The sequence below is a fragment of the Pholcus phalangioides genome, unplaced genomic scaffold, assembly GCF_987345545.1.
Source record: "Pholcus phalangioides strain wild (caught in Gottingen) unplaced genomic scaffold, Ppha-v1.0 ptg000020l_1, whole genome shotgun sequence".
Lineage (NCBI taxonomy): Eukaryota > Metazoa > Arthropoda > Arachnida > Araneae > Pholcidae > Pholcus > Pholcus phalangioides.
The window spans coordinates 7,299,311-7,314,570 of NW_028301613.1; the positions used below are offsets into that span (position 1 = coordinate 7,299,311).

At 42.1% G+C, this 15,260-nt stretch overlaps 1 protein-coding gene across 4 annotated transcripts in view; it reads left to right on the top strand.

Moving 5' to 3' along the window:
• The window catches only part of LOC149070892 (regulating synaptic membrane exocytosis protein 2-like), an 86,940-nt gene that overhangs the window by 59,050 nt on the left and 12,630 nt on the right, over window positions 1-15,260 (top strand). For 3 of the 4 annotated variants that reach the window (XM_089248294.1, XM_089248290.1, XM_089248293.1), the window contains exons 9-17: window positions 546-640; window positions 1,001-1,131; window positions 3,776-3,941; window positions 5,332-5,421; window positions 5,538-5,706; window positions 9,901-10,068; window positions 10,175-10,352; window positions 10,457-10,719; window positions 10,835-11,105. In XM_089248294.1, the coding sequence (XP_089104420.1) occupies window positions 546-640; window positions 1,001-1,131; window positions 3,776-3,941; window positions 5,332-5,421; window positions 5,538-5,706; window positions 9,901-10,068; window positions 10,175-10,352; window positions 10,457-10,719; window positions 10,835-11,105 (1,531 nt within the window). The remainder of the gene's footprint in view (window positions 1-545; window positions 641-1,000; window positions 1,132-3,775; window positions 3,942-5,331; window positions 5,422-5,537; window positions 5,707-9,900; window positions 10,069-10,174; window positions 10,353-10,456; window positions 10,720-10,834; window positions 11,106-15,260) is intronic. The other variant, XM_089248292.1, reaches the window with a different exon arrangement.

Below are 15,260 nucleotides of genomic sequence, written 5' to 3' on the forward strand. Positions count from 1 at the left end.
AGTCTACCACTGGGTCGCTCATCATGACACTCATTCACTAGGTCGCGTACTCAATCACTCGGTAGGTCGCCCACTCAATCACTCGGTAGGTCACTTACTCTATCTCTAGGTCACTCACTCTATCTCTAGGTCACTCACTCTATCTCTAGGTCACTCACTCACTCGCTCACTTACTGGATCACTGACTCGTGCGAACTGTTGTTGGTGAATTTTCCGTAAACCGTTAAAAGGTTAATTTACCACCAGGGGACAAATACTAATTGGTCTTTGCATACAGTAACCTCCCCCCTTAACAAACACCCCTCAGATGCGGTCACCCTTCTTACTGTCAACCTCCCCTCACCTGCCACCCATCACTTTGGTCACCCCCCCTCATACGGACAAATAACAATTCCCCCTTGTATAATAAACGTATGCATTTCAAAACCTCGATTAACAATCACCCCTCTTTTACGGACGAATTTTTTTTTTGTCCCGTCGGTGTCCGCAAAAGAGAGGTTTTACCGTATCAGTGCTAAATGTGTCTCGTTTCTTCTTGTATACAGAACGTAGTAATCCACGTTATCGGAGGAGCGCTACGTCACCAAGATCACCTGAGGCAAACAGCCGTCGTTCACCTAATGTTGGAGGCAGAATTCAGGTAAGGATCGATCCTTATATCCCAACCATCACTGTGATGGTTACTGGGGGCCCCCTACCATCCCCCCCCCCCGATGCTTATAAAAGGATTATCTCAGAGAGAAACTGGCGTGTCTAGCGCTCGCGATTACTACAGGCGTCTATTTTGAGAGCGCATGCGCATTAGGGACAAATAGACGTTCGAGGTCCCTAATGCGCATGCGCCCTCAGAATGGACGCCTGTAGTAATCGCGAGCGCTAGACACGCCGGTTTTTCTGAGATAATCCTTTTATAAGCATGGGGGGGGGGGGGGCTCTGGTAGGGCCCTCGAATTCTTTGATGAAAGTCTCATTGTTTTTGCTGTTGTCACGTGTTTCCTAGATCAAACTGTGGTACGAGCCCAAGCACTTGCAGCTAGTCGTGACCGTGGTGCGAGCTGTAGATTTACCGCCGAGGTCGAATATGCAGCCTAGGAACCCTTATGTGAAGATCCTTCTTCTACCGGATAGAAGGTAAGGATACTCTGTGTGGTCGTAAGTCGGTGTTCTAAATGATTCGCTGAAAGGGAAAATTCGTCGAAGGGAAATTTGACCGACGCGCCAAAATGTGTCGCCACCGTGAGAGAGATCAAGTGGCCGAGCTGGCCAAACTAGGGAGAGTGAGTGAGTCAGCGAGCGGGTCAGTGAGTGAGAAACTAATAATGTGAACAGTTATGTGAACAGCGCGCAGAGTGGGAGAGGGAATGAGTGAGCAAGAGCAAGTTGGTGAGTATATGAGTAGGGCAATTGAATGAGTGGAAAAGTGAATGGGCTGGTGAGTCGATAAGGGAGTTAGTGACTTTTGTCCATTCACTTTCCTCACTCATTCATTTGGTCACCAACTCACTTGCTCACTGACTCGGATACTCATTCATATTTCTTGCTCACTCACTCACTCACTTGCACATTTCACTGCTCGTTCTCTTCCTCGCTCGCTCATTTAAATGCTCACTCCCTTCCTCACTCACTCATTCCTTGTTGATTGCTCACTCCCTTCCTCCACTTAATAATTTAATTGCGCACTCACTCCTTGAGCACAACTTGCTCACTCCCTCGTTTAGTTCTCACTGACTCGCTCACTCACTTCCTCCCCCAATGATTTCTCATCACACAGTCGCTCACATAATTGCTCACTCACTCGTTCAATCACACAATGAAGGGTTGTCGGTAAATTTTTCCCTTGATGAATTTTCCTTTCGGTGAACCTCCTATATTGTTGAGGGTGGATCTGAAATGAAAACGGAACAGCTGTTATAACTATAGTAATATAATGAGTGAGACGAAACTTCTTGAAGTCAACTCCTTCTGCACACCCCCAGGCAATCACGCGGAATCACGTGATATATGTGCGAACTTCAACTACTTCTGCCACTAAAAAAAACGAATAACACCACGTGGCGCTTCTTTACGGCTCAAACATTCTGCGGACGGAGATTGACTATTGGACGATACTGTCGGCCGACCGAAAGCTCATATCACGTGATTCCACGTGATTATCTGAGGCGAGTTGATTGCGCAGAAGGGAGAAAAGAGGTTTGCCTTCCATGTATCTCACTCTACTCATCACCTCCTAGAGATAGAAGGCCTCTGCACTGTTTGCCATAAACGTCATTCAGACTACCTAGCAAGTTTGCCACATTTTGAAATACAGCATCCTATCTCGTTTCTCCTTATTTTGGCGTGGAATCTTCCTGATTGGCTCACAAATGTCGCGTAGTGATTGGATGTGGGGCATAGAAATCGCCAATTCTGATCCCGATCATTTCTTTTCCGCAGAATGATGATACTGGCACGAGCCAGGGGAATTTTTTTCCCCTGAATATTCTGAGGGAAAATGGACTGCTTACTGACGTCACAAGCTGAGTGCGGAGGCCTTCTATCTTTAGGAGGTTCTGTTCTACTTTACACAAAGCTTTACCACATTCATACAGAAACAAACCAAATTAAAAAAAAACTGTTCCGTTTCCCATTTGGTCCACCCACCCTTACAGCTCAGATTGTGCTGCATGCATATTGCTGGCCACGTGATTCAGAAATTTGGCGATTTTCCGTCCGTAGAAATCTTCTCACACTTCGAATTTCAACCGCGTTTCCTACTTTTTGCTCCTACGTCTTTGCGCATCCGACCATCACCTCCTAGAGATAGAAGGCCTCCGCACTCTGCCTGTGACGTCAGTAAGAAGTCTATTTTCCCCCAGAATATTCAGGGAAAGAAAATTCCCTGCTCGTGCCATTATCAATGTTGTGACGAAAAGAAATGATCGGGATCAGAATTGGCGATTTCTATGCCCCACATCCAATCTCTATGCGACTTTTGTGAGGCAATCAGGAAGATTCGACGCCAAAATGAGAAGAAACGAAATACGATGCTGTGTGGCAAACTTGTTAGGTAATCTGAATGACGTTTATGGCAAACACTGCAGAGGCCTTCTATCTGTAGGAGGTGATGATCCGACGCCGCTGCGCAAGGCCACTTTGTGATCGTGTGGATATCGTGATGGACCTGCATCACGAGTATCCACATTCGGACCCCACAAAGGGACACTGTGGGGATCGACTGTAGCAAGTTTCCTACAGTTTCCGAACTTTCAAACACATACGAGAAGCCGGTCCTATTTTTTATTTTTATTTTTTTTTTCGTGGAAAAACCTCGCCACAGCGATCTCTCTTATAACATTCAAACTTAATAAGAATATCCATTCACTGCCACTTTCGTTTTTTAGACGGTAGATGGCGGAGCACCTACACGCACAATAATGAATTCCGACGCATCTTTTCGGATACGTGACAGCTTCCCCCACGCACGCATGTTTAGATATATCCAATGCCAGGGCCGTAACTAGGACTTTTTCCGTCCGGGGCAAACATCATTTTGCCGCTCCTGCAACTTTAAAATTCGATAATTCTGTAACGGTGTTCTTTGTTTCCATCTAAAACTGCCGCCCGGGGTAGTTGCACCACCCCTCCCCCCCTCTAGTTCCGGCCCTGTTCACTTCCCCTAAAAGTTTTTTACATTATATATAAATTTTGAAACACCTTGCATGTAAAAAACAGTGTGACATGACACAAAAGCGTCCACCCCGACATGATGTGTGGGTTTTTTTTTTAAATGTTTCAGCGAGAAAAGCAAGCGTAGGACGAAGACTATAGCGTCGAGCAACGAGCCCAAGTGGAGCCAGAGTTTCGTGTACGCGCCCCTGCGGAGATCGGACCTACGCAACCGTAGACTCGAGGTTTCCGTTTGGGACTACGATAGATATGCAGCGAACGACTTCCTTGGAGAGGTACGTACACACCAGTTTTGGCAATACGCAGTCCGGTTACATTAATATGTCCACAAACCGGACTGCATAAAACCTACTACGTATGGCCTGGAATTGACACGAAAAGACACCGGAAGGTTTCAGACGCATCTATTTCGCGTTTCTTGTAGACAAAAATCTGGATGTTTGAAGAAAATAGTTTGTGTGGTTTGCTACCTTGGCATTGTAAACTAGTTCTAGAGGTTTGCAGACAAAAGACAAGAGGATTCTGCACTCTGTCATTGTAGACAAAAGTCTGGAGGTTTGCAGACAAAAGATAAGAAGATCCTTTTTTACGCTGTCCTATATACGTTTCTTCTTTATTAGGCTGTCATTCATTGCAGACAAAAGTCAAGACGGTCTGCTACTCTGTCATTGTAGATAAAAATCTGGAGAGTTCGTAGACAAAAGTCTAATAGAGTTTGCTACTCTGATATTGTAGACAAAAGTCTGGAGGATTCTCTACAAGGGCCGTAGCGTGTCTTCTCGGGGGCTCCGGGGCAGACTTTTTCTTTGGAGCCCCATTAAAAGGATTATTATTATGCAAAATGCGTGCACATTTTTTTTGTTTGGCCCAGTTCAACTCAGCCCAGTTCGAGGCAGTGCCTCGGTTACCCCAGCCTAGCTACGGGCCTGTTCTCTACTCTGTCATTGCAGCCAAAAGCATGGAGGGTTCGTAGACAAAAGTCAAGAGGGTTTGTTGCTCTGTCCTTGTAGACAAACGCCAAGAGGGTTTGCTACTCTGTCGTTGTAGGCAAAAGTCAAGAGAATTTGCTGCTCTGTCGTTGTAGACAAACGCCAAGAGGGTTTGCTACTCTGTCGTTGTAGACAAACGCCAAGAGGGTTTGCTACTCTGTCGTTGTAGACAAAAGCCAAGAGGGTTTGCTGCTCTGTCGTTGTAGGCAAACGCCAAGAGAATTTGCTGCTCTGTCGTTGTAGACAAACGCCAAGAGGGTTTGCTGCTCTGTCGTTGTAGGCAAAAGTCAAGAGAATTTGCTGCTCTGTCGTTGTAGGCAAACGCCAAGAGAATTTGCTGCTCTGTCGTTGTAGACAAACGCCAAGAGGGTTTGCTACTCTGTCGTTGTAAACAAAAGTCAAAAGGGTTTGTCGTTTTAGACACCCGCTGGAGATTTTGTAGATGAAAGTCAAGAGGGTTTGCTACACTGATATTGAAGTCTGGAGGTTTGTAGGTAAAAGTCTAAAGGTTTGCTTGTCTGGAGTGTTTGCTACTTTTCATTGTAGGCCAAAGCCTCAATCTTGGACCTTTCATCGATGTATTACATCAATTACATTTTACCAATGAGATGCAATGATATAATGTAATAAACGTGTTAATTCATGTTTTTTTTTCTTTCGAATTTTGTCAAAATAGGTGGTGTTGGAATTGGGTTCGTTACCTCTAGACGATGAGCCGGAATGGCACTTGCTCACAACGCACGAAGATAGCCTTTCATCTCAGATGGTACGTAGGCTCAATTAATGTTTTCAATGTTTCACCTGTGTGACTAAAACTTTCTTCTTCATTTGAAAAAAACGTATACGCATGTATCTGAAGCTAACATTCGTCAATGATTCCAGAGAAGACAAGGACTATACGAAGGAATCGGTGGCACCGGTTCTGGGTCAGATACGATAGCCGGTGGTGTGCCATCCGCCACGGATCGCCTCTCGCCTCCTTCCACGACATCGCGACTCTCCGACTCGGAGCTGTCTGAAGACTTTGAAGACAAATTCTCCACACAGACCGGTCAGTATACCAATCAGCATGTGTGTTCCAATAATAAATAATATCATTTAAAATGATATTATTTATTATTGGCGAGGCCGTTTATATAATGCGAGGTCTAACTTTTTTTCGTGGCCCCCCCCGTCTTATCCTTGGCCTCCCCAACCTAATCCAATAAGCGAGACCCTTTCTGATTGATCTTTGAGTACATTTATAGTGAATAAAATTTATGTGAATAATATGTCACGTGCTGAGATGTCTTGCAGAATCGTAGTCACGGTGCTGGATTGAGTTATTTCTGGAATGTCGGTGTTAAGCTGACTGGGGAAGAACCGCCATGATGTTCGTCTGAATGGTGTGGAATCGCGTGGTGCTAAGCAGAACAGAGTAAAATCGTCGCGCTGCTAAGCTGAATGATGGTATTGATATCAAGCTTACATCATGATATCAAGCTTAATTGTGCAGAATCGTCGTGTAAACTTAGCTGAATGATGCATGCAGATCGTCATAGTGCTTAGCTGATCGGTGTGGAATCGCCGAGGTGCTAAGCTGAATGGTGGAAAATCATCGTGATACGAAGCTGGATCGCGCAGAGTTGTCATTGTACTAAGCTAAATGGAGCAGAATCATCATGAGCTGAGATGTTCTGTTGAATCGTAGTCACAGTGCTGGACTGAAATGTGTAGAATAGTAATGTACTGGAATGTCGAGATGTGTAATGTACAGAATGCTAAGCTGACTGATGTAGAATTGTCATAGTGCTCGTCTGAACGGTGTAGAATCGCATAGTACTAAGATGAATGATGCAAAATCTTCGTGGTGCTAATAATCGGGCATAATCGTCTTGATACTGAGGTGAATGACGCAGAATCGTCGTTTATTTGTCTTTACCATTCCATTTTTTTGTTCGCATCATTGTCATTTTCTGCCCTCGAGGGCTAATTAGACCGGGACTACAATTTATTGATGAACGACAGTGTTTGGCATTTTGCCTTTTTTCTATACTCACCGAAGAGTTGGTCCGCTAACCGACTCCTCGCGTGGGGGCACGCCAACCTCTCGGCGTGAGACTCCCTGGGGTAGTCCTTTATTTTCTGTGGTCATGTTGCCGTCGTATCTGTTGTACCTCCATGTCAGGAAAGATTCTGACAACGACGAACCGGGTATCGAACTCGCGACCCCTCTAAGCATTCTTTGGTACTTTAGATGAGTATATTATTGACCTGTTCCGCCGCGCTTAAAATTCGAAGTGACGGTGAGCTAGCTGGTGCAGAATCGTCAAGATACTAAGCTAAATGCTGCAGAATCGTTATGGTGTTAAGCTTCTTCATGTATAGTTACTACATACTATGATGTTTCTATGATCACGTGACTAAGTCTTTGGGGAAAAGCCAAAAACGTCGATGTTGTTTATTTTGATTTCCAAAAGGCATTCGATTGGGCCTCACATGATAAACTCTTGAAGCGTTTACGTGAGATGATTGGGATTGGGGGCAACTCGAATCATGTTTGCGAGATAGCTCACAACGGGTTATGGTGAACGGGGAATTTTCTGATTGGACAGTGTCCTTGATCCCATTCTTTTTTCACCTACAAGCTCGATCAGGGGTATCGATGGGATTGTGAGAAAATTCGCTGATGGCTTGAAGCTTATGGGGGGGGGGGTGGTCGGGGATCAAAGCGAAAGGTGGGGCAGTCTCCAGACGAACTTAAATATGATTGTAGGATGGGCGTTTTCCTAAAGCGATACTTCCACTTTTCCGGGGGGCCTAGTTCGTCCTGGATTGGAGTATATCGTTAGGTTTTGGAGACGGGGCCTAAGCTACGAAGAGAGACTTGATTTTTTGAAAATGTTTATATTGAAGAGCGCAGGTGTTGGGAGGACATAATCGAAGTGTTTAAAATTTTCAACGGGAATGATAAAATGGACCATGAGTTATTAATACATCGTCAATCAACTGCTTCTACAAGGGGGGCCACCAGTATCGATGGGTAACGGACAACTACAGGTTGTGGTGTCGCGGGGAGTTTTTCCTCTAATAGGGTCGTTAACAAATAGAATAGCTTACCTCCGGGGGTCGTGAATTGCAACTCGATTGGCGCGTGTAAAAAGAAATACGATAAACATATTGGGATAAATCTAGAATCTGTCCATACTTAGAGAGAGATGAGACAACCATAATTGTTTATGGCCAGTATATTTTATCGTAATTATTGGTATTTTACTGTTCTTATTGGGTTGCTGCATTTTTGATATATTTTAGGTATACACTGCAAGTGCTAACCAGGCCTTAGTCTCATAAACTGTTCGTCGTAGTGGTATAGTTTCAATTCCCAAAAATGCTCAAAATGTGTTCAAAAATCACCCTGTTCCGGTTTTGAGATTGGAAATCCAGTAGAACCTCTCGATAACGGACACCCATGGGACCAAACATTCTGTCCGCTAATGGGGATGTACGTAATACAGTTGAACCCCCATCGTTCATACGACTTTCATATTTATACGGAGCGTGACTTCGGTCGCAATTGGTTACATTTTGTCGCGATTAAGCAAGTTCGATTAAATTTCACTCACTTTCACCGACGATTATGCATAATTACCCAAATGAAGTTGGAACGTCTGGTAAATATGGAAACAATTTATAACTTTTCTTCCTCGTCTTCGTTAAACCAATTGATTATTTTCACCCGAACATGATATACGTGCACTGCACATATTTTGCAATAAATATCAAGTTTTTGCAATATTTTGCAATAAATATCAAGTTAAATAAATGTGAAGAGAAGATGTAGAAACATTCGCAACAACACTATCAGTCTTGTAATGTTGGCTTTCTTCACACGCATCAACATGTGTAAACAAAACCCAACATCACCATTCGGAATCACCACATGTTCGGTTAATTAAGTTAATTAATTGACGATTCACTAACACGAGCTTGGAATTAGACGTAACCTTAGTTGAATGACATAAATCATCGGTTTACGACCAAAAATTAATTAATTAGAGTTTGCCTGATTTTACTGTTCGTCCGCTATCGAGACTGTGAAATACATTTTAAAGCCCTGTTCCAAGGGACCGGGGGAATCAGAAGAATGTCCGTTAATGAGAGGTGTCCGTTAATGGGGGGGGGGGGTGTCCGTTAGGGGGAAGTTTCCACCGTATAGTGTTTCACGAAACGAAAAAAATCTAAATTATTATACACCCCCAACCTCCGATTAGAAAGTTGTTGCTCTGTCTCCTCTGTGAGTCCAACAATAACAAATTCTAAGGGACCAAATAAAAATTTAGATTCTTTATTTTGTGACACACACTGTATTTCCAATCTCAAAACTGGCACAGAGTGATTTTTGGACACATTTTGAGCATTTTTTAAACTTTTTTTTTTTTTTTCAAACCGAGCACAACTCAGGTCTATCGCCATAGGCAATTTTCTACCTAGTGAGTTGTGCCGGAAGTGTAATTGTGTGTACCTAACAGTCTGAGTGCGTATCAAGTGTTGTGTATGATTTTTCAGTGCTGCCATCTATATCTCAGAAGTGAAGTGAGTGATGTGTCGCGACTGAATATTTGTACTGTTTGTAGGTCTGTTGCTCTCTGTGGCGAGACTTTTTAACGGGGAGATCGGCTCGCATTTGCGCCTCGAAGTTGGGAACCACAGAAAACCAACTTCAGCCGACCACCACTGTGGCGACGGTGGGGCTCGAACCCGGGTCCCCGCGATGCGAGTCCGTCACTATGACCACTCGACCACCACAGCGGCGCATTTTTTAAACTGTAACCATGCTGCTACGATGAACGGTTGATGAGAGAAAGGCCGGATTAGCACTGGTTCTTACTACTTCACCAAACACCAACTCTGGCCATATCGCTGTATTGCGATTTACTCCCATTGGATGGGCTGGAAATGAAGGCGCCGCCTATCGGTAGACGCCTCAAGCTCGTTAGGGTAGAATATCTTATCTATATCCTCCCTCGGGTTTGAACCAGGGACCGAGACAGCAACCTTCACGGTGGTAGACGTGCATTTTGTCACCACGCCACTCGGGCGGATTAGCACTTACGGGACACCCTGTACATTCGGCATCCATATTTTTTCATCTTTTTTTTCAGCCAACATCGTAGGGCATTTTGCCTGTTGCGGGCCTTTGTACTTGTATCTGTTTTGAAATAACCCATCTCTAACACGGGACGTTTTTTTTTATAATTTGCAGAGCGGAGGATGCTGGCAGTGGACGGTGCAAGTATCAGCTCATCGATGGGTAGTAGTTCGAGTCCCCCTTTCCCTCCCTATCTTCCAACCGAGGAGATGGCAACGGACCGGAGATCTCGGAGAGAGATGGCTGCGATGACTTCTAATCCCTATCGACACATGGGTGCCGGTATGCGTAATACTCACTCGCTCCATTATCAAACTGCGGCGTTTGACGGAACCGTCACGAAGATTATAACTGAACTCCCTTTTTTTTCATGTTTGTCCAATGATAGGTCACGTGGATGAAGGTGTGTCGTTGGCGAGGGGCCGTAGAGATACGGTCATAGATCCCATGATGTTGAGAGGTCGATCTCGTTCGGTGGCCCCAGGCGACGGCATCCGGGGCGCTCGGTCCCCGACCCGAAGGGCTGCAGATTCGTCTTCCAGATCGCTTTCGCCACCTGAAATGAGGTAAGCGGTGCTCTTTTTCTTTTTTTCCCTTTCTAACCTTGTAAAAGGGGCGTCGGTTGGACCCAATGATTCAGGTTTTTCAATTACTTTTTCGGATCCGACAGGCCTCGATCTCCGGCTATATCGAGCCGACACCCGTACCCTCAGACGACGGGTCGCCGTATGCCTTCCTCATCCGTTGCCTTCAAAAAGCGCCAACTGCCCCAGATCCCGCCTTTTGGGTCATCATCATCCTCGCCTTCCAGCAGGTTCGGGTACGACCGCAGCAGCCGCTCATCGTACGCAGCCGTCGCAGCGACATCCTCGGGTGCCACTACGCATCGCCAGACGTCGCAGCGCCACCTATACGACGTACAAACCTCTGAAAGTAGGTTTTTTTTTTATTTTGTGGTTGAATATCTCGGATAATAGGAAGTTGCGGTTGATCAAGCGCGTGGCAAAAAAAAAAATTTGTTCCTAACGTATATATTCGTTCGTTTCAGCAGCTTCAACTGCGGGATACCCTGAGGTTCACCGAGGAAGTTCGGCCCCGTACGAGCCGCCGCGCCCTCGGAGAGGAGGTGGATCCAGAATGGCCGCAGCTCTTGGTGTCTCTGGAGGGCCAGGGGCCAGCGGGGCCCCTCTGCCCCTTAGCCCAGAGGGAGGGGGAGCAGCGGGTGCTATGGAACGCAGTGACTCCGAGTCCAGCTCTAAGTATAGCATCACCAGTGCCTTCGGTTCAACACAGCTACACAAAAACAGCCGCACACTAAGGTGAGTCCACATATAATGCTGTTCGTTGCACACACGACAAAGATTTCTGTAATCAGGGAGGGCAAATTCCCCCGAAAAGGCAAGAAGACGACAAAAAAGTTTGCACATACTGCCCGCGGGCAGCAAAATCAAAAAAAAATCCTGTCTCTAATTTTACAAGCTAATCTGAAAACAGGGCTGTATCTAGAAATTTCTTCTGGAGAAATGCAACTGTTATTTCGGAGCGGTCAGCCACAAAAATGAATTAATTATGTCTCTCATGAATTCTGGGGTTTTTCTGAATACTGAATTTCTATCAATTCTGGGTTTTTCTCACATCAATTCTGGGTTTTTTCTCTCATCAATTCTAAATTTCCATCAATTCTGGGTTTTTCTTTCTCATCAATTCTGGGTTTTTTTTATCGTCAGTTCTGAATTTCCATCGATTCTGGGTTTTTTCTCTCACAAATTCTGAATTTTTATCAATTCCGGGTTTTTTCCTCTTTCACCAATTCTAAGTTTCTATCAATTCTGGGGTATTTTATCATCAGTTCTGAATTTCTATCAATTCTGGGTTTTTCTCACATCAATTTTGGGTTTTTTCTCTCATCAATTCTAAATTTCCATCAATTCTGGGTTTTCCCTTTCTCATAAATTCCGGGGTTTTTTATCACCAGTTCTGAATTTCTATCAATTCCGTGTTTTTTCCTCTCTCATCAGTTCTGCATTTTCCCCCCCCATCAATTCTGGGGTTTTCTCTCTCATCAATTCTGCGTTTTTTCTCCCACATACTGGGTTTTTTCTCCTATCAATTCTGAATTTCCATCAATTCCGGGTTTTTTCTCTCATCAATTTTGAATTTCTATCAATTCCGGGTTTTTTCTCTCATCAATTTTGAATTTCTATCAATTCCGGGTTTTTTCTCTCATCAATTTTGAATTTCTATCAATTCCGGGTTTTTTCTCTCATCAATTTTGAATTTCTATCAATTCCGGGTTTTTTCTCTCATCAATTTTGAATTTCTATCAATTCCGGGTTTTTTCTCTCATCAATTTTGAATTTCTATCAATTCCGGGTTTTTTCTCTCATCAATTTTGAATTTCTATCAATTCCGGGTTTTTTCTCTCATCAATTTTGAATTTCTATCAATTCCGGGTTTTTTCTCTCATCAATTTTGAATTTCTATCAATTCCGGGTTTTTTCTCTCATCAATTTTGAATTTCTATCAATTCCGGGTTTTTTCTCTCATCAATTTTGAATTTCTATCAATTCCGGGTTTTTTCTCTCATCAATTCTGGTTTTTTTTTCTCTCATCAATTCTAAGTTTCTATGAATTCTGGGTTTTTCTTTTTCATCAATTCTAGGGTTTTCAATTCTGGGTCTTTCCTCTTCTGAATTTCCATCGATTCTGGGTTTTTTTCTCTCTCGTGAATTCTGCGTTTTTTCTCCCATATTGGGTTTTTTCTCCTATCAATTCTGAATTTCCATGAATTCTGGGTTTTTCTCTCATCAATTTTGAATTTCCATCAATTCTGAATTTCCATGAATTCTGGGTTTTTCTCTCATCAGTTTTGAATTTCCATCAATTCTGAATTTCTATGAATTCTGAATTTCCATCAATTCTGAATTTCTATGAATTCTGAATTTCCATCAATTCTGCGTTATGCTTTCATCAATGCTGAATTTCTATCAGTTCTGGGGTTTTTCTTTCATCAATTCTATGGGTTTTCTTTCATCAATTCTGTGGGTTTTCTTTCATCAATTCTAGGATTTTTCTCTCATCAATTCTAGGATTTTTCCTCTCATCAATTCTGAATTTCTATCAATTCTGTATTTTTCCTAACATCAGTTCTGTATTTTTCCTAACATCAATTCTGGGTTTTTCCTAACATCAATTCTGAATTTCTATCACTTCTGGGTTTTTCCTAACATCAATTCTGAATTTCTATCACTTCTGGGTTTTTCCTAACATCAATTCTGAATTTCTATCAATTCTGGGTTTTTCCTAACATCAATTCAGGGTTTTTCCTAACATCAATTCTGGGCTTTTCCTAACATCAATTCTGAATTTCTATCACTTCTGGGTTTTTCCTAACATCAATTCTGAATTTTTATCAATTCTGGGTTTTCCTAACATCAATTCTGTGTTTTTCCTAACATCAATTCTGAATTTCTATCACTTCTGGGTTTTTCCTAACATCAATTCTGGGTTTTTCCTAACATCAATTCTGTATTTTTCGTAACATCAATTCTGTATTTTTCCTAACATCAATTCTGTATTTCTCCTATCATCAATTCTGTATTTTTCCTAACATCAGTTCTGTATTTTTCCTAACATCAATTCTGGGTTTTTCCTAACATCAATTCTGAATTTCTATCATTTCTGGGTTTTTCCTAACATCAATTCTGAATTTCTATCAATTCTGGGTTTTTCCTAACATCAATTCAGGGTTTTTCCTAACATCAATTCAGGGTTTTTCCTAACATCAATTCTGGGTTTTTCCTAACATCAATTCTGAATTTCTATCACTTCTGGGTTTTTCCTAACATCAATTCAGGGTTTTTCCAAACATCAATTCTGGGTTTTTCCTAACATCAATTCTGAATTTCTATGACTTCTGGGTTTTTCATAACATCAATTCTGAATTTTTATCAATTCTGGGTTTTTCCTAACATCAATTCTGAATTTCTATCACTTCTGGGTTTTTCCTAACATCAATTCTGGGTTTTTCCTAACATCAATTCTGGGTTTTTCCTAACATCAATTCTGGGTTTTTCCTAACATCAATTCTGAATTTCTATCACTTCTGGGTTTTTCCTAACATCAATTCTGAATTTCTATCACTTCTGGGTTTTTCCTAACATCAATTCTGAATTTCTATCAATTCTGGGTTTTTCCTAACATCAATTCTGGGTTTTTCCTAACATCAATTCTGAATTTCTATCACTTCTGGGTTTTTCCTAACATCAATTCTGGGTTTTTCCTAACATCAATTCTGAATTTCTATCACTTCTGGGTTTTTCCTAACATCAATTCTGAATTTCTATCACTTCTGGGTTTTTCCTAACATCAATTCTGAATTTCTATCAATTCTGGGTTTTTCCTAACATCAATTCTGAATTTCTATCACTTCTGGGTTTTTCCTAACATCAATTCTGAATTTCTATCAATTCTGGGTTTTTCCTAACATCAATTCTGGGTTTTTCCTAACATCAATTCTGGGTTTTTCCTAACATCAATTCTGGGTTTTTCCTAACATCAATTCTGAATTTCTATCACTTCTGGGTTTTTCCTAACATCAATTCTGAATTTCTATCACTTCTGGGTTTTTCCTAACATCAATTCTGAATTTCTATCACTTCTGGGTTTTTCCTAACATCAATTCTGGGTTTTTCCTAACATCAATTCTGGGTTTTTCCTAACATCGATTCTGGGGTTTTCCTAACATCAATTCTGAATTTCTATCAATTCTGGGTTTTTCCTAACATCAATTCTGGGTTTTTCCTAACATCAATTCTGGGTTTTTCCTAACATCAATTCTGGGGTTTTCCTAACATCAATTCTGGGTTTTTCCTAACATCAATTCTGGGTTTTTCCTAACATCAATTCTGTGTTTTTCCTAACATCAATTCTGAATTTCTATCACTTCTGGGGTTTTCCTCTCATCAATTCCGAATTTTTATCAATTCTGGGTTTTTCCTCTCATCAATTCTGGGTGTTTCCTCTTTCATCAATTCTGCCTTTTTTCTCCCACATACTGGGTTTTTTCTCCTATCAGTTGTGAATTTCCATCGATTCTGGGGTTTTCTCTCATCAATTCCGAATCTTCATCAGTTGCAGGATTTTTCCTTTCATTAATTCTGAATTTTCATTGGTGAGCAGTCATTTTTCCGCATTCCTATATATTCTGCGCTAATGTATGTGTACAAAATATATAAAATGAAGCTGGCATTAATGCTTCCTTTCCTGCCATTGTGATTTTCCCTGATTTGAGCAATATTTGGCAACTTCGTCTACTTTCGGATCATTTTTGGCGATGATTGGCAATGTCCCGTTTTTACTTGTATTATGGAATACATACCACTGTCCGGTATTTTACGAGAAAATATGCTCAGCCTAAGCACAATGGACTCAAATTTCCCAAAAAAAAAAAAAAAAATCAAGTTTCATTCCAT